We start from the raw sequence: 27,948 nt of genomic DNA on the forward strand, positions 1-27,948 counted from the left end.
TCAATGCCCAATGGTGGTATCCTCTGTTATCTATATAGTTTGTCAATGATCTTTTGAAAGTGTAAGAATTATGTTTCAAGTCCACCAACTTCCCACTACTGAAATTCTTTCACTCTGATCAGTTAATGAAAGGAAGAGAGATGTTCAGTTGATGCTTGGAGCCTTGGCACCCACCAGAGGGCCAGGCACATAGTAGGGGTATAAGTAATATTTGTATAACATATGAATAAGCTACTGTCTTATCTATGATAAGTTAGATGGTAAGTATATAAATTTTTTAGTAACGCTTGCCTCAAAATTCAGTTGTGAAAAAATGTAACTATTTGTTCACTCTCCCTCTTTGAGAACCCCCCATGTCCCATCACTGAACACTCATCTCCTGAGATAAGGACAAAGACTGGATATCTTTAATCACCACTTTTATTCAAACAGACATCACATGGCTGCTGTTATGATACACTGAGAAGTTCACAAAATTACTGCCCCCCCCCACAAAAAGCATTGATTATAAAGAAACATCAGACAAACTCATATTGAGGAACATTTCACAAAGAAACTGGTTTGTACACTTCAAATTGTCAAGGTATTAAATACAAAGAAAGGCTGAGGAACTGCTCCACACTGAAAGATACTAAAGTCGTAACAGTGTGTGCGACTGGACCGAATCCTGGGCCTAGAGAGGACATGGTGGGATAACCTACAAAATCTGAGCACGGCATATGGAATAGAGAGTTATATCACATCAACATTAATTATATCATATCGATGATTCTGATGTGATGGTGGTAATGCAGGAGAGTAATTTGAAGAAAACATGTCCACCATGACAACTACCATCAATACTTCCTGGCTCTATAGCACACACAGACCACACATAGGATAACGGGCAACTTGGACATGACTCTCCGTTTGGTCACCTGCAAGCAATCCGTTGTGAAGGACTTAAGAACACACAGTAATGTGCTGATACTGAATATGAGAATTCACAAAGCACAGTGAAAAAGAACATCAAGATGAGCAGTAAAGGGGAAAAGGGTCAAAGGAAGAAAGCGTAAAGCGTTCAAGTATTAAAGCACTCAAAAGGCAAAGAGCGGTTGGTCTTGGAATTGGGGTAGTAATCAAGGAAAACAGGTATGAGAGGTATAAACAAACAGCCTCAAGCCTATCATTAGCTTCTATCATTATCTGTTATCATAAAAACCACATTCCGTCACCAGCTTTATTAATAATTATAAATACTATTCAACAAATAAGAAAAAATTCTGACGCATGCTACAACACGAAAGACCCTCGAAAACACTGTGGCAAGTGAAAGATGCCAGACACAGAAGACCACGTATTGCATGGTGCCATTTACATGAAGTGTCCAGAAAAAGCCAAACTGTGAAGACAGACAGAAAGTAACTGGTGGGCGCGACTGCAGATGTGGTTGGGAATGAGGATTCACTGTGACCCCAATTTGATTATAGCACACAACAACTCATTTGTAATCTCAAATTTGAGGCTCCATGCCTCGACTGTCTTATTTGCTATTTAGTGATAAGTACAGTACCTAACTCATAAAGGCTTTCTGAAGATCAAAGGAAATACTGTAATTCAGGTTAAAAGCTTAAAACAATGCCTGGCAAGTAGTGCTTAAGAAGTACACACACATGCCCATCTTAAAAATGTAGAAAATAAAATGCATGTAAAAATGCAACACACATGTAATAAGTTATAAACATAAGGAAAAAGTAAATCTATACTTAAAGATTCAGCAACAAACTACAGTTCAACCTAGACCTATCCCTTAATCAAGGTAAATAGCTCAAAATACACTGGGAGGATTTTTAAAATATACTCATAAATGATAAAAACAAATAATACATATACTAGATGTATTATTTCCCTAATATTTAGGGCCTAAGTATAAGGAAATGTTAAGATTCTTCCTCAGCCTCTCATCTTCAAAAGTTGACATTTTGATGTGTAATTCCTTAATTACATGATTTTTTCAGTATTTTCCATATTTTTTCTATATATAAAAGTCCTTTACGGAGAATGGACTTCCATGTTATCCTTTTATTCTATTAATTTTTTATTATAGAGTAGGCTGTTGTTCATCTTAATATAATCCTGGACCAAAAAACCCCAGAAGTCACTACACAGAGGCCAAAGGCACCTACCTCATGGACACACATATACTCTTCGGTGTTTTCTTGCCCTTGACGACGTACGCTCTGGTGTCGGAGGAATGGAAGTTCTCTTCCCCGCAGGTAGAGATACTGCCTCCTGAACTCAGTCCTGTTCACCGACTCTTTAAATGCAGGTACACAAAGTGAAGAGTTGCTGACCCATCACTCCACCAGACTAATAAAATACTTGCTGAATTTTAATCTTTTGAAACAACTACTCCATTGAACATGACCTGTATATCTTTGGTTAAACAGTATTGTCTCACCAGCATCAACGTTTACAGTCTCTATTACCTCTAAGACCATTTACAAAATGAACTTCTGTTTTGATCATTCCCTAATTCCTTAAGAAGTCTCAGAAAAAGTCCTAACATGAGAAAGTAGAGACAAATTTCAATATTTGATAAATTTCATCTTGATAACTTCGAAAACAAATTTACTCTTTAAATTGTATTATAAAAAATACATTAGTCTTCACGTTAATTTTACATGGAAATATATAATTGTTTGAATATTTAAATATAGTTTCTCTTTACCAAAAAGTGTCACTCAAAGCCCTACTTACACAAATAATTTAGATGCACTAACGCAAACACACTTTACACAATATTGTCCACACACATACTGTTTAACTTGGAACACTTATAATAAAAATCTATGCAAGATACTGAACAAGTACAAGATTAATAAAATATTCATTGTGGCTGTAATTCAATTTTCACTATTAAAAGAACTTAATGCACTCTTGAATACGCACACACAAAAAACATCCAACTGTTTTATCTAATCTGCAAATTAAGCCAAAGAGTAATTTGACAAAGGGGCGCATCATGTAACCTACCAAATTCTGAAAGTAATTCATTTACAATTTAACCAAACTTATAATTCTTACAAACTCATGTTTTCAAGGTTTTCTAAAATAATAATGATTACAGGAACTTAGGTAAACATTTCCAAAATGTTTTTTAAAGCATTAGGACCGTATACTTTAATATTTTAGTAATATAAACTTTTTAATATAAACCTTCTCCTCTAAAGAAATGGAACTTAAAAGAGTTTCCAATGTGAAGAAGCTAGTAAATTTTCTTAGGTGTTTGATCATTTGAATTGTAAGAACTGTCCTCTTTGCACGGTGTCATCACAATAGATACGACACACCATAACTGCACAGTATACCACTTCCACGTGATGTCTCGCTCTAAAACTTACACTGGAAGTGTGCAGAATGACCATTAATCATACTTGCCATAATTATATGTCTACTTCATAGGAAAAAAGACACCAATACCCACAAGTACAGTATTTTTGTATGTTAACTCTTCATTTACTTCCTAATCAGTAGGACAGTATCCTTCCTAAATTAAAATTGGAGAATTATTTTAAACTAGTGACACACAGTGATATTTTAAAAGTGGAAATTAAAATATTTGTATATGAGGCAAGGTTAAAGTTGCTTTATAACTAGAAATACAAACATTTGTCCATTTTACAATATAATTACTGTTTTAAATTTAGAAGAAATTAAAACATATCATCATATCACACTCGCAGGTTAAGTAATGGCCCCTGAAATAAAACTACATTTAGAAATCAACTGTTACAACACTATATTTAATTCTAAGATAACACATTTATATCTCTGAAATCATGGTACACTGATATAGCTTCAATCAAATATGGTTTATACAATATAGATGAAATTCTTGTTTTCCTTTAACATTAATGATAAAAAAGGATCCAGAATCCTTGTTTTAAGGATAATTGGACACATCTGTACTAGCCCAACCAGTGTCCCTGAATAAAGGATCTAAATATACTCTGAGGATCTTAGACCTAAACTGTGTATCTTAACATCTTTTATTTGAATTATTAAAATAGTTAGCAACTTTAAGGAAAGCCAAACTAATGTACAAATAGAGTTTCTCACTTGCCGATTGGGCCTCCACTTGGGTTGTCAATTTTATTAGATCTTCTTAGATATCAAGATTATAAGTAATTTTTAATAACAATTAATGGTCTTCCCAAATTGCCAAACCAATAATTTTAGTTTGAGCTATTATAAAATAACATGGCAATGTCTAAAATATTTTAAAAGGTAAGGCCATAAAATCATCTGTACTTTCATATGAAACCACCAAGCCCTTCAGGTACAGGTGGTGGGAAAGCATATTGACACTGGCAAGATCATTTTCCCCATACAGTAATGCTAAAGGAAAGCAGAGGTTGTATATTACAGAGATCATATATGTGCATGTATCCGAATGTGGAAAGTTAGAGACTTGCAGATCCATTTTAAATAAAGCAGGAGGAGTTTGTGCTATGTATATAAAATTACCAGGCAGTTTTTAAAATCTGGATTAAAGATTATGGAATCTCATTCTCTGGAATGCTTTTAAAAGAAATTCTATCTCATTTGTCAACTCCACCGAAAAGCTGAGACAATTTGTTATAGTTTCTTCTTTTTAATTATCCAGTCAGGCTGTGGTATTGACAATGCCACCCTGAAACACACTGAATGTAAGTATATAGTCATTGTTACAATTTTTAAAAAGTAAAAATAAGATAGCACTAAGTGTTTGCCATTTTAATTCTTGCAATATTATAACCTACTGACATGAGGTACAATCATAAAAGATAAGTAAGAGGAACTTGATTTTGGGGAAGAAAATTATACTGTGCTAAATCATGTGACAAATTAAGATGAAGCTCTTCTATAGCAAACAAAGGGTCTTAAGAATTTTTTTTAAAAAAGACCTTAAACACTAACCTTAAAATAATAAAAAAGTTTTCATTATAGTATAATGAAAAATGATGTCTGTAGCAAAATAGTTTAAGATTGATTTTTTTTTCAAAGTTGGGAGAGCTATGTGTACTAAGTACCAAATATATTTCAGCTGAAGTTCTGAATCCTCAACTAGCTTTAATACAAATACTTCTGCTTTGCTTTACTGAGCAACAATTTGTGTAATAGTCGGGTCATCATTCTATCAGAATACGGTACCTGAGAATATAAACTTCTCAAATCATATATTTTAACAGGTTTAGGACGCTTTCTTTGTTTTTTTCTGGGGCGTTTTTTATGGCCCCTCCTCTTAGTGCCTGCACTGCGGGAATAACCCCGCACAGGTTGCTTGGGGGAAGGGCTCTTTATAGCTCTGAACTGCTCTTCAGCACCAGCTGACGGTGCTGAGTTTGAAAGCAGTTTGGCTGGTCTCTTTGCCTTCTTTAACCTACTGACAACAGGTTTTTTCTTCTTAAGATGCATTCTGATAAAAGCCCTCCTGGACTGATATTTGCGACGCAAAAAAACAGAGTATTTTGAAATATACTTTCTAATTATATCACTTAGTTTGGTCTGAATCCAAATTGACTGTTTCTCTGATGTGACTCTGTTTTTTTGCTGGAGAAGTACTGGTCTGTAAATTTTTTTGAGTAAACCTGTCTTACTACTTGTCACCTTCCTTCTCTGACCTTTCTTTTTACCTTCTAAAGACTCATTTCTCACTGATTTTGGCGAGACTTTGGCAGCATCACCATTTAAGAGAGTTAACTGGAAATTACTTTTCTTCGGAACTTCACTAGAATTCAAGATATCTGATTTTGCCAGAAATACAGAAGACCCACTGGCCCCCTGGTGTGACATTAATTCATGTCTTACTGACAATGTCATAAAAGGTGCTAAAGTAGAGCTTTGTACATGAGCATCGTCATCTCCTACACTGGGGTTCAGGTCACTAAAATGAATTTGAACCCAGTTATTCCTGTCTGACTCTGGTACTTCTATGTTCAGAGGAGGATTAATTACAATTTGTTTATTCAATGGGTCATAATAATTAAAGGAACTGGGTTTATACTTATACTGTATGCTAATATCCTGATTGTTTTTGTCACTACGGCGCCTTATTTTAGAGAAGTTGAAGGATTCACCTTCCTTCAGCTTAATATTTGAAGAAAGAACATAGACTAAGGCATTGGGGTGCAAAGGCTTCAAAATGTTAGTGTATGATTCAAGAAACTCGACTGTTCCGATTTCGATTTTCTTTTTTGGTTTTCTGTCATTGTGTAAAAGTAAACGCTTCAGTGTTGGCGAGTCTTCTTCTTGTCCACTTATTCCTTTTGTCACTAGGTAACTCATGAGATTGGTTTGAGTTCCATGGCTGACTTTTACAGCCTGGCATCTAGAAGCCACTCGCCATGTTTGTTCATAAGGCCTCTTTTCTGTAGGATGATGGCTAGGTTTATCTAAGGCTACTGAAAAGTCATCAATATTGTAATCACAGTCTAATAGAACTTGAATAAATGCAGTGTCATTAAGGTCAGCCGAGGTAATCATTTTTTCTTCATTCAAATTTTTTTTTTTTACTTTCCTGGTCTCAGAGTCATCATCAAAGTAACAGTGGAAACGACCTTCCTTAAATTCCTTCACGAGAGCATTAATTTTCATGTCATCTTCTCTCATTATCTGAGACCACGTTTTCCCCACAAATGAAGGAGGGACATGAGGCAAGGCTTCAAGAACTGGTTCATCGGTGTTCTCCTCTACAACCCCCTTTGCTTTTTTCTGCTTCCTTACAGACTCAACCTTTGGAGCAGAGCTTGAATGGGAATCACGTTTCATTTCTTTCTTGTCAAAAGATGTCTTCTTAAACAGGTCTGGTTTATTAACAGCTTCTTGAGGATGGTCAGTACCAGACTGAAGAGAGGGATCTCGTTGAAAATTCACTCCAGAACCACAAGGTTCAGGGTCTACATTTCCTAGATCTCTAGGTTTTAACTTCAAAAGGTTATCTTCTTCAGCCATTTGAAGGCTCCCTGACACAGAAGCATTACATTCTACGGCAGAAACACTACATTCACGGCTCTTTTCTTTTAGACTAGTACTTTCTGGATCTTTCCAAAAGTTGTCTTCACTGTCAGCTTTCTGCAGTTGACGAGTCACTGGCTGAGAACTTCCTTCCCGTTTATTTCTTTTAGGACTCTTAGATTTACACCTCTTCTCTTCTGGCTCAATATATTTTGCCATTTTCTTATCAGACCCTGGTGACTGGTAAGTCATGGACTGATGAGAGGGATCGATTTGAAAATTTATGCCAGCACCATAAGACTCACAGCCTGACTCTTCCAGAATAATATAGTCTTTTTTCTGGTTTACTACTTTGAAAGTCTTTCTGGATTGATCTGACACTGATTGAGGAGAGCCTTCACAAACATATCCTAGTTCAGTATCACAACAGTCACAGCACTCACCCTCTAACTCAAAACTTTTTGCATTTATACAGTCAATTCCTTCAACAGTCACTTGGGGTGAGTCAATCACTGGCTGACACGGAATATCAGAATCAGAAACCATTTCACAATCACTATCACCAGTCACCAGGTCAACAAGCAGCATCTTTTGCAGATTTGCTTCTTTGACTGACACTTGAAATTCATTTACTACTATTTGAAGAGGGACATCAGAATCAGACATTACTTCAGAATCACTAGTCTTTTCTTCCATGCCAAGATGTGCTACCCTCTGAAGGTTCATTTCTTTGCAAACCACTTGAGGTTGGTCAACATCCAACTGAAAATGAATACCAGAATCACATTTTATTTCAGAAACACTGGGTTCACAGTTTTTATTTTCTAGGTCATTATGATCCTTCTTTTGCAAGTTTATTTGTTTAACAGCCACAGGAGATTGATCAACCACTAACTGAACAGGAGCATCAGAATCACAACGTACTTCAAAATCACCTAGTTTATAGCTCTTGTCTCCTAGGTAAATACAGTCTTCCTTCCAAAGATTCACTTTAACAGCTTTTTCCAGGTGGTCAGTCACAGACTGACGGGGATCATCAGAGGCAAAAGTTATCTCAGGACCACAAAGATCATTGCTCTTATCTTCCAAATCGGCATGTTCCTCTTGCAAAATGTGTGGTTCTTCGATTGCTGACTGAAGAGGGACATTTGTAACATAAATTACTTCAGAATCATTGGGTTCATAGACCTTATCATGCAGACAAACATGTCCCTCCCTCAGAAGATTTATTTCTGTGGTAGCTTCTTGAATTTCATTAGCCGCAGAATGAAAAGGTTCATCAGAGTCAAAACTTATTTTAGGAGCACTAGGTTCGACAATCTTACCTTCCAAGTCCACAGGTTTCTTCCAAAGGTTGATCTCCTTAACAATTTCCTCATTTTGGCCGGCCACTGACTGAAAAAGGACATTAGAATCATACATAACTTCATAACTCTTAGATTTATCCCTCTTCTCTTCCACGTCAACTTCATCCTTCCAAAGGCTTATTTTTTTAACAGTTTCTCTAAGTTGGTCAGCCACTGACTGAAGAGGGTCATCAGAGTCAAAACTGATTTCAGAACCACAAGATTTATTGTGCTTATCTTCTAGCTCAATACGCTCCTTCTCCATAATAGTTATTTGAGGTTGATCAACTGTTGACTGAGCCAAGAAATCAGAATCCAAACTCATTTCAGAACTGCTATATTGGCTGTTATTGTCTTCCATGTACACATGACCTTCATTCTCAAGGTTTATTTGTTTAACAGATGCTTCAGGTTGATCAGGCACAGATTGAGGAGAAACATCAGAATCCTGTATTAATTTAGAACCACTAGGTTTATCAACTTTATTTTCTAGGCCAATATCCTCTACCTTCCACAGGTTTGTTTTTTTAATCACTTCCTGAAACTGTTCAGTCAATGGCTGAAGAGGATTGTCAGAATCAAAATTAACTTTACAATTACTAGATTCACTGCTTGTGTCTTCCAGATCAACACGTTTTTCCTTCAATGGGACTAGCTGAGATTGCTCAATGACTGAATGACGAGGGGGACCAATATCCAAATTTATTTCAAAACCTCTAGATTCAGTACTTTCTTCTTCTGGGTCAACATGGTCCTCCTTCAAAACAGCTATTTGAGGTTTTTCAGACATCGACTGAGGAAAGGTATCAGAACCCAAAATTACTTCAGAACCACTATATTTATCACTCTTGTTTTCTAAAACATATTCTTCATTCTGAACATTTACTTCTTTAACAACTATTTGAGGTTCAGTCACTGAATAACGAGAAACATCACAATCTAAATTTATTTCAGAACCACTAAATTCAGTGCTTTTACCTTCGAATTGAGCATGCTTTTCTTTCTGAAGCCATATTTCTTTAAGAACTACATCAGTTCTCTGAATCACTGACTGAAGAGGGATACCGAAATCCAAACTTGTTTCAGAAACACTTAATTCATTGCCTTTATCTTGTAACTTTACATGTTCTTCTTTCTGATGGTTTACTTCTTTCACAGCTCTGTCAGGATGATCAGTCACTAAATGAGAAATATAAGATTTCAAAGTGATTTCAGGAACATCAGGTCCATTATTCTTGTTTTCTAACTGTGCATGCTCTTCTTTCTGAAGGCTTACTTCTCTAATGGGATCTTCAGAATGTCCAATTATTGAATGAAAACTATCATAATTCAGACTTAATTCAGAACCACTAGGTTCATTTTCCTTACTTTCAAAGTGTTCCTTTTCTTCTTTTTGAAGATTAAGCCTTTTAACAAGTACTCCAGGAGAATTTGTCACTGAAAGAGGAGCGACATAAGAATCCAAACTTATTTCAGAACCATTGGTTTCATCATTCTTCCTTCCTAAGTGTGCACAGTCTTCTTTCTGAATGATCATTTCTTTAACAGCTACTTCAGGTTGATCAGTCCCTGAAGGAAGAGGTATATCAGAATCAAAAGTTGTTTCAGAAACACAAGATTCATTATTTTTATATTCCTGATCAATACGTTCCTCCTCAGCTACTTGAGAATGGTCAGCTATTGAACATGGAGGAATATCAGAATCAAAAGTTATTTCAGAACTATTTGACCCAGAGCTCTCACCTTCCAAGTTAATGTGCCTTTTTCTTATTTCTTCAACATCCAGCTCAGATTGCTCGGTAACTGACAGAGGAGGGGGGTCAGACTCAAAAGTCAGTTCAGAACTGGAGCACCCATAGCTCTTAACTTCCATGTCGACATTTAACTCTTTTGGATTTATTTCACCCAGAGCTCCATGAGGTTGTTCATTAGCTGACTGATAAAGAGAAGCATGAGAATTAAAACTTAGATCAGAAACGCTAGATTTAGCACTCTTACTCTGTGGGTCAATAACTACTTCTTGAGGATTTACTTCCTGAACTGCTACTTGGGGTTGGTCATCCACTAACTGACCATCAGTGTGAAAACTCATTTCAGGACCATAATATTCACAGTTGTTATCCACAAGGTCATTCTTCTCTTTTGGAAGATATTTTTCTTCAACAGCCCTCTGAGGTTCGTCAGTCACTGTCTCAAAAGAGATACCACAATCAAGATGTGCTTTAACACTACTAGATTTGTGGTTATCTTTCAGGTAGACATGCCTATCCTTTAGATTTCTTTCTTTATTAGCCATCTGGGGATGGACAATTACTGACTGAAGAGAAACGTCACAATCAAAACTTGTTTCAGAACAGCTTGATCCATAGTTCACATCAACCAAGCCAATGGGAACCTTCTGAAGCTCTGTTTCAGTGACAGCCACTGGGAGTTGGTCAGTCACTGACTGAAGTGGTAAAACAGAATCAGCACTTACTTCAGAGCTACTAGAACCATAGTTCTTATCCACCAAGTCAACATGTGCCTCCTTAGGAAGGTCTACTTTTGCAGGCTGTTGTGGGTAGTCATCAGTTGACTGAGGTGAGGTATCACAATCAAAATTCATCTCAGAATCACTAGAATCATAGCTTTCATCAACCAGGCGAATAGGCACTGCCTTCTGAACACTACTACCTTTAACAATTACATGAGTTCGGTTGGTGGCCAACTGAAGAGGGCCATCATGATCAGAACTTATTTCAGAAACACAAGATGTGTTACTCTTATGCTGCAAACCAGCATGTGCTTCCTTTGAAGGGTTTATGTCTTTAGCAGTCACTTTAGATTGGTCAGTAAGTAAATTAAAAGAGGAACTGCAATCAAAACTCATTTCAGAACCTCTTGATTCATAAGCCTTATCTTCTTGGTCAACTCTCTCCGCGCTCCAAAGGTCCTGTGCAGCCTCTTCAGGGTGATCAGATGCTGACTGAGGAGAGCCACAAGCATATTCCATTTTGGAGCTGGCTGAGCTCCTCTGTCTCAAAAAGACTGACTTATTTAAAACCACATGCTTTTCTTCTTGGGTACGATTCATATTAGAAAACAATTTCTCATGGTGCTTTGGCATGGCATATTCAAAGATTCTTTTATTAGGAGGCCTATCAGTTTTATTCGGGTTGATTGCTGGCTTTGCTGCTAATTTGGAAAAAGATTCACATTTTAAGGAGCCCTCAGTACCCATAAAAGCATGAGATTTAAAGCCAGTTGACAAAGTTTTACCCCGAGATTTTACATCTCCCTGCAAAATCAATTTATCTGAATTTATACATACAGATTTCCTATTTGATTCTTTAGGTTTCTGATACAAAACTGAAGAAGTTTCTAGACGGGCTGAGAGCACGGGATTTCTAGAGCCCCTGTCTTGCTGGTCAATGGACCTGTCAACTTTGTTTGGGTCACATCTGCTAACTGAATCCAAATGGGCTGCTAGTGGTAACCTAGTAGTATTAGTTGTACGTGGTCGATCATAAGAACTTTCAGGTAAACGACTAGCAGGAGCAGTAGAAATCACTGAGGGATGTATTAAGTTTTGTCCATTATTTGTAGTTTGACCAACACCTACTGGACTTAATTCTTTCAGGCCACTCCCAATTTTATAAACAAACTCCAAGGGCTGCTGCTGCCCCTTCTCCAATTTTTGAATAACTGATGGTCGAGTTGAAACACCCTGTGTACATTCCTGAGATTTACTAGGTCTAGAATACAACTCTCCAATAGGTTCGAAACTTTTGGTAGCTATCTCTCCTCTGGCTCCAGTAGCATCATCAGCCATTTCTTCAGAAACAGAATCATCTACAGGAGCCGCTTCAGAAGATGATGCATTATTCCTAAGAAGTCTCTCATTTTGTCTTGATCTAAAAAGAAAGGGAAAAATCATTAAAATATTCTAGTATTCATTTAAAATGTTTAAGACAAGACATAATGTTATTTTCTTTTTATCCTGGGGCAGATTCTTAGAGGACAGAGATTTAAGACCATCACACCAGACTGTATAATGTATTTCAGGGAGGTACTCGGTACAGAAGATGGAGGTAGCTCTACCAATTGCTACTTAGTAAACACAAATGGCTCCTAAATATGAGAAATATGTAAATAAAGCCATGCATCACTTTTCAGATATCAGAACAGTAAATAGGAAAGTTTAACACAAGTTACTTAACCTTCTTTAGTTTCCTCCTTCCAAAAAAAATACATGAGTCTTTTTGTTTTTTAAATATATTTTATTGATTATGCTATCACAACTGTCCCAATTTTTCCCCTTTGGCCCCTTCCACCCAGTAGCCTCCTCCCTTCAGGAAATCCCCCACTTCTTCATGTCCATGAGTCTTGCATATAAGTTCCACAGCTTCTCCATTTCCTACACTGTTCTTAACATCTCCCTGTTTATTTTGTACCTACAATTATGCTTGTTTTTTCATGTGTTAAAGTACATTCTATTGATTATGCTATTATAGTTGTCCCATTTTTTCTCCCCTTTATCCCCCACCACACCACACCCCCTCTCCCTAAAGCATTCCCCCCCCCTTAGTTCATGTCCATGGGTCATACAGGTAAGTTCTTTGGCTTCTCCATTTCCAATACTATTCTTAACCTCACCCTGTCTATTTTGTACCTACCATTTATGCTTCTTATTCCCTGTACCTTTTCCCCCAATTCTTCCCCCTTCCACTTCCCAGATAACCCTCCATGTAACCTCCATTTCTGTGATTCTGTTCCTGTTTTAGCTGTTTGCTTAGTTTGTTTTTATTTTTCTTTTTAGGTTCAGTTGTTGATAGTTATGAATTTGTTATCATTTTACTGTTCATATTTTTCATCATATTTTTCTTAGATAAGTCCCTTTAACATTTCATATAAGGGCTTGGTGATGATGAATTCCTTTAACTAGACCTTACCTGGGAAGCACTTTATTTGCCCTCACATTTGAAATGATAGCTTTGCTGGATAGCATAATCTTGGATGCAGGTCCTTGCCTTTCATGACTTTGAATACTTCTTTCCAGCCCCTTCTTGCCTGAAAGGTTTCTTTTGAGAAATGAGCTGAGTCTTATGGGAACTCCTCCACAGGAAACTCTCTGCTTCTCTCCCACTGCTTTTAAGATTCTCTTTATCTTTAACTTTTGGCATTTTAATTATGGTGTGTTTTGGTGTGGTCCTCTTTGGGCCCATCTTCTTTGGGACTCTCTGTGCTTCTTAGGCTTGTATATCTACTTCCTTCACCAAATGAGGGGAGTTTTCTTCCATTATTTTTTCAAATAAGTTTTCAATTTCCTATTCTTCCTCTTCTCCTTCTGGCATCCCCATGATTCAGATGCTGCCACATTTGGAGATGCCCTGAAGTCTTATTATACTATCCTCCTTCTTTTTGAATTCTTGTTTCTTCTTTCTGTTCTGGTTGAATGCTTATTTTTTCCTTATGTTCCAAATCGTTGATGTGAATACCAGCTTCCTTCCCTTCACTGTTGGCTGTTCCCTTTAAGTATTTCTTCATTTCACTTAGTGTAAACTTCATTTCTTCCTTTATGTTGTTTATGTACTCATTGAGTTCCTTGAGCAACCTGATCACCAGTGTTTTGAACTCTGATTCTGAAAGGCTAGTTATCCCTGCCTTCATTTAGGTTTTTTTTCTAGGGTTTTGTCCTGTTGTTTCATTTGAGCCATATTTCTGTTTCCTCAATTTGTCAGTCTCCTTGTGTCTGTTTCTGTATATTAGTTAGAGCTGCTTTAACTCCCTTAGTGGCATGGTGTGTTTTAAAAAAAGGCACCTGTAAATTGAGTGGGGCAGGGCTTTAGGTAATAGCCACGGTGGAACAACCCACTTCACCACTTTGTGGCTGTGGGTGTGGAGTGGGCTCAGAGAGGAGACAATGCCACTGACTGGCTTCTGGAGGTTGGCCCAGTACTTGCCCCATTTCCAGTCACTTCACCCACTATGCAAGGGCACCCTTCCAGCTGTTGCCCTGGTGCTGAATCCCAGAGTGGGTAGATTTATGTACATTCTAAGAATGTGTAGACCCTATAAAGGCATTTCCAGAACATCCAGCAGTTTTTCCACTGACACAATCCCCACTGGTTTTTTACACCCAGAAGTTATGGGGATTTATCCTCCCAGCACTGGAACCCTTGGCTGTGCAGTGGCCTGGGGCTGGGATCGCTTGCTCCTAAGGTATCCCTCCCACTTTCTGTCCACCACATGAATGTGGGACTGCCTACTCTACCACCACACCTAATCTCCTCACCTCTCCACCTGTATCCATATATCTGCCCCTCCCACCCATCAGGATGAATATGGTTTCTTTAAATCCTTGGTTGTTGGACTTCCATACAGTATGATTTTCTGACAGTAGTGGGCATTGTTTGTTTTGAGAGTTAGTTGTAATTCTTTTTGTGGTTGTGCAAGGAGGCAAAGCATGTGTACCTCCATCTTAATTGAAAGTCCTCCTTCATGAGACTGTTTTGAGAAGTAAATTAGTTATTGCATGTAAAGAGCTTTATAAAAAGATTTTATTAATTTATTTTTAGAGAGGGAAAGGGAGGGAAGGAATTAGAGAGGGAGAGAAACATCAATGTGAGAGAGAAATATCTATTGGCTGCCTCTCATATGCACCCCAACTAGGGACCAAACCCATAACCCAGGCATGTACCCTGACCAGGCATCAAACCCATGCTCTTTTGCTTTACAGGGTGACACCCAACCAACTGAGCCACACCAGTCAAGGCAAAGAACATTTTTTTAAAAGTCTGTAAAATAGTAATCATTAACTATTAATTATTTTAACACATTGTTTTGGCAAAGCTGCAATGACTGGCACTTTAATACACTATTGGTAGGAGTATAGATTAGTTTAACCTCTATGAAGAACAATTTGGTAATATCTACTAAAATTAAAAATACCAAGAGGAGTCTAAAGAGACATGACAAGTTAATTTAATATAATTATCCTGGATGGGATCCTGAAACAAAAACAAAAAAAAATTAGGTAAAAACTAGAGAAGTCTAAATAAACTACAGAATTCAGTTAATGTATTACACTGGTTCATTAATTGTAACAAATGTACCATACTAATGGAAGATGTTAGTAATAGGTAACTGGATGGGAGGTATATAAAGATTATCTGTCCCATCTTCCCAAATATTCTGGTAATCTAAAACTATGTAAAAATATAGTCTATTGAAGACAGAGGGAGCTTAAGATATGCATAGGAAATGAAGAAGCCAAAGAACTTTTAAGTACAACCCATGGACATGAGCTAAGCAGGGCGGGGGGAGGGGGTGAATACTAGAGGGTGGGGTGGGGTGGAGGGGGATAAAGGGGAAAAATGGGACAACTGTAATAGCATAATGAATAAAATACACTTGAAATATATATATAGTATATTTAAAATAATAAATAAAAATTTAAATAGATTAACACCTAAAAAATACCTTTATTAAACATCTTTCACCTTGAGAGATGCCATAATTGTCCAAGAGAATATTCACATATGTGTTGGCTACATGCAACTTTTTAACAAATGTCATAGATATTACTAATGCTTTTCCCCCCCAAAATTATAATTGTATTAAGACAATGTTTTTGGCATTTGTAAATTTAAAAAGCTAACCCTGTTATCAAAATAATATCATGATGGGGCAAAAAATTTCCATAATTTTCATACTTTTGAATTCTAATCAATAAAATTGGAGTACAGAAATCACTTTACCCTAGTCTTTCAGAAGCCTGTAGATTATCTCCATTTGTCTTAAAGACTATCACAACATTCTCAAAATAAAATTAACTTTGTATCATTTGGCTAACAAAAGAGGTGAAGAAAAGAAAGACAAGCATATTCATAAAATCCAATAAGCTGGCAAAAGTCTCAAAAGGGTTAGGAATCATCATTTATATGCTTAGATTCATATCAATATTTTTGTTTATGTGTATGTTTGAAGTTAACAACTAAAGTACCATCTGTATTTCTACTATTTTAAACTAATTTTATAACCAAAAAAAAGCCCTTCAAAAAATCTAATGACTAGAGGTTAAAAAGCCACTCTTTTCTATAACCCATGCTAAGAAAGCAACATTTAAAAAAACTATAAATACAAGAACTGTACATAAAAATCTATGAGATGTCAAAATGGAAACTTCAAACTTTTAAACCTTCCATTAAAAAAGAATTAGTACACATACATTAACTAAATGAGCACTCAATTCAAGTAGATAGAATAACCAAATTCCTCCCCCAAGAGCCAAAGAAATAAATTAAGAAAAACCAATAAATAGGAAGCAAAAATAAAGCAAGAGCTGACTTTTAAGAAGGCTAAAGTGTCTAAACAAGAAAGCAAGACAGAATTTTTTTTAACCTTTTACTTAGAAAGCTTATAAACATAATTAAAAAATGTTGTATTGGCATAGGATTTAAAAACTCAAGGAAAGAAAATTGTATTCAAAAATCAAATATACAGATACACATACAATTTAGGAATTTAGTTTATGTTGTAGGTGATATTATATATCAGTGGATATAATTAATATAAATTTATTTAAAAATAAGTAGAAATGCTGTCTCACACCACAGATTTTTAAAATTCCAGGAAGTGCCCTGGCTGGTATGGTTCAGTGGATTGAGTCAGCACTGAATCCCAGCCTGTGAGCCCTCCTGTGAACCAAAGGGTTGCCAGTTCAATTCCCGGTCAGGGCACATGCATGGGTTGCAAGCCAGGTCCCTAATTGAACATGTGTGAGAGGCAACCACACACTGATGTTTCTCTTTCTCCCTCCCTTCACTCTCTCTAAAAAATAAATTAAATATTTTTTTTAAATTCTGGGAAGATTAAAAATATTTAAAAGAAGAAACAAGGGCATAAAAAAAGACATAGAAAATAACATAAAGGGAAATTCCCCCTAGATCTGATCATATCAAAATGTTTAATTTCTGTATCATAAAAGGGACACACAGTTGAAAAATATAAAAAAATCTGAAAAAATATTTTTAACATCTTTAAAATACAAGGAACTGGTATCCATAAATATTGCATACAAATCCAAAACATACAAAAAGTTCAACAGAAAAATAAGCAAAGTATATGAACAATTCAGAGGATAATATATGGCTAATAAATATATGAAGAGAGAAGTTCTACTTAACTCATAAATAATTAAAGTAAGAGATGTACTTTTTTGGCCTACTAGGTTGGGAAGAACAAAAAGAGATTGCTGGAACCCCAGTGCCGGCGAGACTGGCAGGGAAGGCGCCCTCTCTTCCACTGCCGGTGTGTGCACACAGACACAAGCTGTACAAACTGTGCATGACCCTGACTACCTCACTCTGCCGTCACCGGTGTTTCTGTCACTCGTCTTTTAAAAGCTACTTGTGCTACCATCTTTTTCCTGTGCTTAATCTTGACATACTTATCAAACGCCTGAATGATATATAATTATTTACTGCCCTAAAACTTTTATTTGGGAAAAAGTATTATATAGTCCATATCTTTTATAGTGAAATGTGCAACTTAATAATGTGCTTAAATTTTTTTTAAATAATTGCAAAGGAAAATTACTAGATAAAATTTCACATTATATTCCCTGACTCAAAGATTCACTTTAAGAAGCACTGACACGTTATCACAAATGTCTACTTCAATGTATACCAACTATGCACTATCTGACTCCATTCTGTTACTTTACCTGCTTTCTTGATAATGATACGGGTGGTGCCGCAGTACGTCCTGCAAGAAACGTTCCATCAAACTACTGGAGCCCATCCGTTGTCTGTTCTGTGCAGTCAGGTATCTGTGCTGAGGACTAGCCATATGCTATAGGGAAGACAGAAACGGAATGTTTTTAAATGGGTAATACTCAGCAGTGAGAGTAGAAGCAGAAATTGATGTACCCTTTCTACAAAGCAATTCTAAAATATACATCTAAAATCTATAAAATTAACTCTCCCTTAGATACAATACTTACATCTCTCTAAATCTCTCCTAAAGAATCACCTTAAATGTAGATGATTTATGCAAAAAATTATGCTTATCATAGATTATCTGCCTCCCCACATTTATAATAGCATTAAAAAGTATGTCTTTTTCAAAAGGCAAAGGTGTGGAAATCAATAAGAAAACCTCAGCCTCAGTATGAATTTAAGTGACTACTATTAGCTAATTAAACAAAACAAATGCCACTAAACAGAATTTTTATATATTACAGACCTGTGTTTGATACCATAAAAGTTTAGCACTAGCAGCATCAGAACTTCATTATCACAACTTCACCTATGACACAATTATGAATATAGATACAGAAATCCTCAACAAAATACCAACAAACCAAATTCAGTTAACATATAAAAAGGATTATATACCATGGCCAAGTGAAATTTATCCCAGGAATGCAAAATTAGTTTAACATCTGCAAAGCAATCAATTATAATTGCTACAGGTTGAATTCTGTACCCCACAAATGTATATGTTAACGTTGTAACTGCCAATATGACTATATTTGGAGATAGGGCTTTTAGGGGGTAATTAAATCACATCATAAAGAAAAATTAACTCAAAATGAATCAAAGATCTGAATGTAAGAGCTAAAGCTATAACACGCTTAGAGAAAAACACAGGCATAAATCTTCGTGATCTTGGATTAGGCAATCTTTATGACACCCACAACACAAGCAACAAAAGGGAAAAAAGCTAAATTCAACTATAGCAAATTTAAAACTTTTGTGCACCAAAGCATAAAATTGGAAGTCCTTACCTTATTTTACAATGTCTTACAGAATCTAATTCTCTGAATTCTTCACCTACCATTCAATACCCACTCCCACCGCCACCCTACTTCCACTGCAGCCACACTGGCCTCCTGGCTTTTGGGTAGCACGCCAACCGCCCATCTGTCTCAGGGTCTCTGTCCTTGCTCTCTCTTCCCTCTACCTAGAGATTCCTCTGCCAGAGATAAGCAAGCCTGGCGCCCATAGTTCATTCAAATCCCAATTCTAATGTTATTTCCCTAACCTTACCTAGCCACCCTATCTAAAATTGTACTCCTTTGCTTATTTTATTTTCCTTATAACATTTATCACAATCTGACATGTTGTGTACCAAATTTATATGACTATTTTCTGTTTTATTGTATTGTAATGTAAGCTCCATAAATAAAGAGACCTTTTTTGGCTGATGATCATGTCCCTAGAACCTTAAACAGTGTCTGTCAACAACTAGGTTCATGATCTGTTCCATGAATGGATAAACTGAATAAAATGTAAAAAAAGAGGAAGTCACTGCCAACTCCTTTGAGCCATGATTACCATATTAACAGGATCGTCTCACCTGCTCCAGATTATTGTAACGCACACAGCAATAGCTGCAATATCCTTGTCTGTTCTGCATGTTGAATAACCAAAGTCAAAAGGTATTGTCGTTGAATACTCAAACTGAAAAAAGAAATGGCGAAATCACAGTAATTCTTGCTATCACAAGGAAACTTGCTATGACAATATCAGAGAACAGAAATTCACTCTTGAGTCCTACCCACTCTTATTTCTCATAATTATGAAAATAGATAAGGCTTCCTTCCACATGAGCTATGAAATCAATCCGTGAGGGGAGTGGAGATGATAGCTATACATCTAACACTGTAGTTTGCTGCCAATAATTGAAGCCTGGATGGCCAGGTTTTTAACTTGTTAGCATATTAGGACTGATGCAGTATTGAAGACTATCTGACCCAATTTTAAAGACAAGTTACTCTTTCTAAGTTATCATTATAGTATATTTAACATACACTAACGAGCCTCATGAATTTTCCCATTATATTTCTACACAAAATCCCAAATTACTTAAACAGCCAGTGTCATATATAACATCCAATTCTCTCTCATGAGCGTATAGATGCCACTTGTATTTTCTGTTTAGTCCAGAAACAGATTTTTAAATAATTTACCCAACAAAGCTGCTGAAAATCAAAATAACAACTAACTTAGTCTCTGAAACACATGACATTTCTCTCTGACAATTACACAAACCAAACAGAGGAGGAATTTTTTCCAACTGGTATAATGAAATTTCGCTACAAATAGTTTCTAAGTTTCTACCCCTTAAAACTATAATCCTCCAACATTATATACTGCAGTGGTTTCCAAATCAGAATGAAGATCAAAATCATCCCCCAAAATTCTGATTTTGTAGAGCTGAGATGGAGTCTGGATTTTAGGAATTCCCAGGTAATTCTGATATACAGCCAATTCACCCACTGACACAAAGGATATATGTTGATTACTACATTAACAAAGTCCACACAATACAGTTTTTGCTTTGTATTCTTAAAGTTAAAATAGAACTGTAAGAAATAATTTTATCACATTTTTAATTCTAATTATTTTACACACTGTATGTTAGAAAATACAGAGAAAATGATCCTATAAAGTATTATGAATATTTCTGATAAGAGGGATGACCCCACAACAGAAAAATAATTTACCCATTAAAATCAATCTTTAAAAAATGAAATCAGAGCCTCAAAATCTGTAAGATGAAAACAGAAAACAGCTTCTTTAAGTCAAAATGCTGTAACATTCACTTACCTATTACTTTTTATTATGAAAAACTTTGACTCTTTGACTTCCCACACTTAGGAGGAAAATGAATCAACTAAAACCAGCCTCTGAAATAAAAAATATATAAGAAATTACTTGTAATTTGGTCCTAGTTCCATTAATTTACTTCATTCATAATCTAAAGCAACAAAATGAAACAAGCTTCAAGATGCATTTATAGACACAGTCATTTTCAGGTTGAGAAACCACTAGAGCCTAAACGTAAACTTTGAAAATCACTAAATAAAAAGCCTTTATTTTAAAGTTTTTTTAATCTAATGTGCTTTATTTAAAATGCAATAAAAACATTCACTGAACGAGAGGCAAAGTGAAAGTATGGATCTACTATTACACACACAAAATTTAAATGCTTCAAGTATTTTTAAAACCTTTAACCCTTATATCCTTCAAGTCCCATGGCATCCTCACCTGCTGCTTCCATCATCTCCGGTGTCATGGACATGCTACAACGACCGTGAGCGACAAGGAATCAGAAGCACTTGTTGGCATTTTGTTTAAACTCACATGCTAGGACTCCGCTTGAAAAACGTACTGAATCACAGTCTGCTGGGGAGAGACCGCCCCATGCATATTATGCATATTTAAAATGCTCCCAGATGGCTCTTCTATTGGTTGAACCAATACTGTAAGTCATCTTTTTAAAGTACTAATGAAATTCTTACTTAAAGGCATCATTTCTTCGGGGTCTGGGACTCTGTCACATTGTACGACTGAGTAGGTCTTCTTATATAAACTCTGAATTCTCCCAGGACCTGATATGTTTACGAAGTAACAAATCATTTACCTTAGCAGAAAAGGGCAGGTACTTCATCAGCTATATTAGTCCTGGCAAACATCTGTAAATTAAAATAAAATGATTTTTTAAAAAACATAAACTCTGTAATGTCTGCCCTTGGCCCAATAAACACCTCCAAGTCATATTTCAGTTTAAAAAGTGACACAGTTAGGTTTCTAATAGTAAAAGCAAAAATATTAACCGCTGAACACCAAGCACTTCGTATACTATGACTCACTAAGTCCTGCACGACCTCCTAAGATACTCCGGAGCCCAGGAGCGGCGACGGCCCACATAAGCCGCGTCAAAGACATCAGATCTCGGGGGGTCCGAGAATAGCGGCTGTGAAAAAAGAAGTGAGGCAGAACTGTGCCTCTAACGTTAAGAACAAAGATACCATCAACCCCAAAATAAACTGCATGAGAAACTTTTAAAAGCAATATCCACATGAAATTAAATTTAGTTTCTGGACTCATCACCCAACTCTCACCGCCTGTGTTAGTTCTAATGAAAGATACTGTCAATTATGTATCATCTATTCATATTTATTGACACTTCAGCCAAATTATCAATTCTTTATTTTTCCACATGTTGTGGGCAGTGTGTTGACTATATTATCCAGGCTCACTGGCTACCAAAAAATGCCAATGCTCTGACTCAAAAGAGCTGGTGATACCAATGTATAATCAAAGAATGGAATCAATACATTGAGTACGTACCCTGTGTAAGGGTCCACGGTGGGAGGTTTAAGGGACAGAGGAAAATACAAGACAAGCTTCTTGCTCTTAAGAAGTTTAAAACGGAAATGGGAAATTAATGTAAAAAATACCGGGTAGGATCTGAGAATTGCATAGGCACAAATAATAAAGGCTGATCGGTTTTAACTGGAGGGGCCAGGATGTCATTGTAGGTATGGTTTTTTTAGTTGGGAATTGGAAAATGGGTAGAATTTGCTTACACAAAGGTCAGGAAAAGATATTCCAAGTAACAAAAAAGCAAAAGCACAAAAGCAAGAAAGCACAAGGTATATTTGGAGATAATCAGCTGACAAGTACAGATAAACCCAGGGTTTTGTTGAAGCATTCACGGGCAACAAGGCAAGAAAAGATGATTTGTGTGTTGACATGATAGGGTTTAAAAGCAGACTAAAGAATCTAGACCATTTCTTTAGGCACTATGGAAATATTCTGAAAAGCGGTATACCACACTCAAAGACTGCTTTAAGAAAATTCTGGAACAATGGTTCTTTCCTACTCAAAGGAGATTTTTTTTTTTTTTTGCAGGGAAAGGAATGTAACTGTTAAACTCTTCAGTACCATTTCCTAGAATATTAGAGAAATTAGTTTATATCCAAAATATCCATGTAAGAATCTGAATCCCTCAGAGCAAAGATTTAGGCTCATTATGCTTGCAAATAGAAAATACAATCTTTTCCTTTAAAAACATGACTTTTATTATTTTTAGTATAAAAGTGAAAAATGTTTATTACAATGCAATTATAAAACTAAAGAAATAAAAATCATAAAAATTGGCCGTAATGCCAGTAGCCATCATTCACATATATTACATACTCTTCTTTTTTCTAAACATGTTTTTATAAAAATGGAATGATACCATTCAATCTATTCTATAGCCTGTCACTTAACCATGTATGAGAAGCAGCTCTATACATTATATATAATTCATAAATAGAATGTTTAATGATTGCATAGTATTTCTTTCATCTTTTTAGTGTAAGACAAAAAAAGGCCCTCTTGTCTAACAAGACCTAGTAATTGGTAAATTTTTTTAAAAATAGTCAATAAGATGATTGCAAAAATACATATGCACATAAAGTTACTATTTTATCTAAGTTAAAGTATAGAAATGTATATATGTTTGATTTAAGGACAAATTGGGCTGTTTTTGTTTCACTGGGGGGTTTTTGTGCATAGGACAGCTCGAGTTCCACATCATTTTTTTTCATTCTTTCAAAAACTCCATCGTAATCATACACACTCAACAAGTTTCCATTTTCTTGTTCTCTAAAGCAGAACAAGAACTTAAAGACATTCAAAACTGAGAGCACTATTAGGACTGCTTAGGGTTTTGTCCAACCCTTTGCAGTTGTCACACCCACTTAAGTATTTTTGCAAAAGCCTCATTTTTAGTCCAAAGCATTTATTTTTCATAAATATAACAATGCCATAAAAATGACAATGCTCACACTCTTAGTTCACTGATTTATGTGACATTTAAAACCGAGGAAACGATCCGGGGCAGCTCACAGAGACTCTGAACTGAGTGAAAGAACTTCAGCACAACTGACTCAAAAAACGAAATAAAATTGCATTTATTTTCTTGACACGGTTTCTTGCACACCGGAGACCTGTACCTATTGTCGAAATGAGTTCAGAGTTGTGTGTGAGTTTCTCAAGCTGCCTTTGGCATTGGAAAAAATCAGAATCTTTCTGGGAAAAAATTTTCAACAGCCTGACAAGAGAGACACCGATTTACTAGGAAAGACAATAGAAGAGCATTTGGTCTACTGAATAAAATAATCTAAATTACCTGTCTAGGAATAGGGATCCGATTGGGGAGCAATTACAAAACAATGGCCAAACAATATGTTACAAATCCTCGCTCAGTGTCCCTTTCTTTACAATGTTAAACTGACTTTCAACTTACCTCTGGTGACAAGCATTATCCTGGATACTTCAGTTCAGTCTTATTAAAATAATAATGGTTAGCTTTTAGTGAGTACTTAATCTGGGCCAGGCACTGTGTCAACAATTTCACAAGCATTTTGTCATGTGGATATCAAACAGTCTTTTGAGGTTGGTGTTTTGATATCTCCCACTTTACAAATCAAGAAACTGAGGTTTAGAGAGAAGCAGCATCTTTTTCCAGGGCACACACCCATGACCAGTGTAGTGGGGATTGGACCTTGGGTCAATCTGAGCAGTTTGTGCTCTTAACCTTTTAACTGCTATAAAATGCTTCCTCTCTGCATTTTCAGGAATGCTAATTACTCGTTTTAATATTAGGTGAAAACAAATAATTAGGAATATAATTTGCCACAATAAACACTGTCACATATTCCAAAGAAGAGAGTAAAACTGATGTTTGGCTTAATTGCATCATTGCTCCATTCTCCCAGCCGGGTGCAGACAATACCTTGCATTAGTGACTCAAAATTAAATATCGTGTTGAGCAAAAAGGAAAACAACGGTGTGGTGATTGCTGGGGAGAGGGGGGATATAAAGGGACCAAGTGGTGATGGAAAAATACAATAAAGATTCGATGTAAGAAAATAAATAAATAATTAAACATCAAGACGCAGGAAAGCAATACATTTTATATCACAATCCAGCACACCCACACGCAGGTATACATGCACCCCCCCTCACACACACACAGTTTTGCAAAACAATACCCTCATGATGTGTAATGTAATGCATGCCGGTATTTTCTATGCTATTTTATTTCGTTTTTTAAAAAGTGCTAGTTATGTGTCACCAAATTAATTTCACAATTAATGGATTGAAAACTGCCATTTGAAAAAACACTGCTTCAAAATATTAAGCAGATCAAACAATACTTTATAGATGATGGTTGTTACCCTGCATTCAGTTTATTTCTATCCAATATCTTGGCCATAACTGCGATACTTTATCAAATCTTTAACAAGTGTCTTTACTAAGGCTGACCACTGGCCAAGGCGCAGAGAGAAGAAAATCACTCCCTTCCACGCTTTGGGTCCAGGTCAGTGCAAGTTGAGAAGGCAGTGGAGGGATGTTTATGCATCGATGTAGAAAAGTCCTCAATGTAGTAAAAAAAAGGGGGGCACATTTCATTAGTACCCCAATTATATAACACACAGATATAATTTATGAACCCCAAATAGTTAATAGTGGCTCCTGAAGATGAGATTGCTATGGGCTTTTTCAGCGGGTTTTTTCCTGATAGTACAAACACGGTTTGCTACAAAAAAAAAGAATATAATTCTATTCTGAGTGTAAAACAAAAACGTTTTAGTTCCTTGAGGGCCACTCTCTCTTTACGCATTTCTTCCACGCGCTACCAGAATCACCGCGTCGGATAATGTCAGGAGCTGGAAACGGCCTTTTCAGAAGCACGTAATGACAACGGCGTAATTTGACCAGATTTACACAACTGTTGCACGGCGATAGTAAAATAATCGTTAACACAAAAACCTAACGTTTCCAAAATAAATTCTAATTGCAGGAGGCTGGTAAAGGCCTAGTTCTGGGGGCAGCTGGTCACAGCGCAAGGCACAGAGGCAAGGGGATCTGTAGACAGGTGGCTCCAGATCTCGACCCCACCGATGCCCCGTGCAATTCCCCGAGGGTACAAAGCCCTAAATCCGACCTCCGCAGATTTCCCCGTCTCCAGGGCCCAGCCCAAGGCCTCGTTCACCCGGCCCCTCCGACCCAGGACCCCGACAGAAGCACAAGGCTGCCCGCGCCCCACCTCCACCCCACGTCCCAGCCACCGCGATCCCAGCCCGGAGACGCCGGCCCCGCTCGCGCTGGAGGAGCTGGAAGGGACCGGGGTGAGGGGAAGCCGAGGACCTGCCAGGCGGGTGCGGGAGCCGGGCGAGCGGTCCGTGCGTCCCTCGGGAGGAAGAAGGCGCCCGGGGCGCGAGGCGAACAGGCCCCACCCCCGGCCGTGCACACGGAGCCCGCGGGCGTCGCCCGGGCTGCGCGCCGACTCGGCCAGCCCGTCCGCGTCCGCCCCCGCCGCCGCCGTTCTCACCTCCGTGGAGGCCGCCCTGATTCCTTCCGGGCCTCGGTAGAGGCCGAAGACCGGTGGGCTCGCTCCCTTCCTATTCCGGTTCCATGGCGGTGCCCAGACCCCCGAGCCGTCCAGAGCGCCGCGGCCGCCTGCGCCTGCTGACTGCTGCCCGCGGAGCCCGATGCGAGAGCCACCAGCCTCTGCCGCCTGTGCGAGAGGAGAAGCGAAGTGAGAGCGTCACTTCGCGGACCCGGGCCCCCAGTCACGACTCAGCCCACGTAGTCCTCCAGGGGCAACGCCGCGTTGCAGCCCCGTTTGAGGTTTGACGTCAGGGAAGGTGCGAAAACAAGGCCCCTTCTGACGCAGGAGCCGCGAGACCGCCCCTAGCCCACCCCCACCCCCGGCGCCCGAGCCCCCTTCCTCCCGCCCCCAGCCCTCCCCTCCCCGACATCTTTTAAAGCGAACACTTCCTCCAGGGTCAGGGCCCCACTCCAGGCTTGTGAAATCAAACCTGTTTCAAACAAAATGACCAGGCTTAGAGCGCAGTTAGGACGTGAGACACACACCAAGGTTTTATTATCTGAGGGACCAGATAGAAAATGCTTCCCTATGCAAAGCAACACATGAGCTGCAGAAAAGAAAATGGGCTCAGAGGGGCTAGTCGTTCGCGCTGCTTCGGTGTGTTTCCCGCAGTGAGCTGCATCTAACAAAAGCTGCTGTTTAATGAGCGCTTGATTGGTGTTTAAGGCTTCTATGTGATTCTTGCATTTCATCCTCAGGACAACCCTTTATTAAGATCTTCTAACGAATCCTGTTACACCCTTTGGACAAATGAAAAAAAAACCTAGGCTCGGGGAGACTAGGTATTCAAAGACCTGCGGTGCACACGAAAGGGTTACGAATATTAATCAAAATCAAGTCAGTTATTCAGTGATATTCTGTACCACCCACTGCGAATATAATTTTGTGCAAAAACAGCTTAGCGTAATGAGGGACACAAGCCCGAATTCATCACGCTACTGAATGCATTATAATCTGTGATAAGGAAAATAATCACACCTAAAATGGAGAGAGCGGGTCTCTATTTGGAGAGCTATGTCTTCTGGAAAAATAATCATAAAATGAGCTACTTTGCTCTTTGGTAATTGCTATAGTTGTCATTTTTTTAATAAGCTTGTGACTTTGTCCCCCGCCTTTTTTTAACTTGTCCATTGCGTTTGCATTCATAGTTTACATTCTTTGTGTATATTCCAGCTCCTGCTTCCCCTGCTATCTCTTCCTTCCACTTTAAATCTGGGCTTTTGCAACTGCTTAGTTTATCACCTCCTTTGGATTTTGTTAAGACACACAAAAAAAACACTGACTTTTTTTTTTTTTAAGGCAAACTCTTTCCACATCTTAACCTTGGAATTGCTGAAAAAAATTCATTATACATTAACCCAGCCACCGTGACATAATGTTATTTCACAGATGCTGAGACACA

The 27,948-nt window shown here is 37.5% G+C and overlaps 1 protein-coding gene across 4 annotated transcripts; it reads right to left on the reverse strand.

The window, feature by feature from the left end:
* Positions 1–406: 406 nt before the first annotated feature.
* On the reverse strand, positions 407–26,846 carry ZDBF2 (zinc finger DBF-type containing 2). 4 transcript variants are annotated; one of them, XM_028509243.2, is made up of 7 exons: positions 26,487–26,819; positions 21,738–21,789; positions 20,921–21,000; positions 19,668–19,771; positions 18,031–18,158; positions 10,068–12,217; positions 407–9,893 (listed from the first exon to the last, which is right to left on the reverse strand). In XM_028509243.2, the coding sequence occupies exons 4-7, from the start codon at positions 19,725–19,727 to the stop codon at positions 5,095–5,097; spliced, it is 7,137 nt and encodes a 2,378-aa protein (XP_028365044.1). In that variant the 5' UTR covers positions 19,728–19,771; positions 20,921–21,000; positions 21,738–21,789; positions 26,487–26,819; the 3' UTR covers positions 407–5,094. The 4 variants fall into 4 exon arrangements, with proteins under 4 accessions (XP_028365044.1, XP_035878876.1, XP_028365043.1 ...); XM_036022983.1 differs by having other exon boundaries at positions 407–9,503; positions 9,693–12,217; positions 26,487–26,801; XM_028509242.2 differs by having other exon boundaries at positions 407–12,217; positions 26,487–26,846.
* Between the last annotated feature and the right edge of the window lie 1,102 nt (positions 26,847–27,948).

This window comes from Phyllostomus discolor, chromosome 4, assembly GCF_004126475.2.
Source record: "Phyllostomus discolor isolate MPI-MPIP mPhyDis1 chromosome 4, mPhyDis1.pri.v3, whole genome shotgun sequence".
In the NCBI taxonomy this organism is placed as follows: Eukaryota; Metazoa; Chordata; class Mammalia; order Chiroptera; family Phyllostomidae; genus Phyllostomus; species Phyllostomus discolor.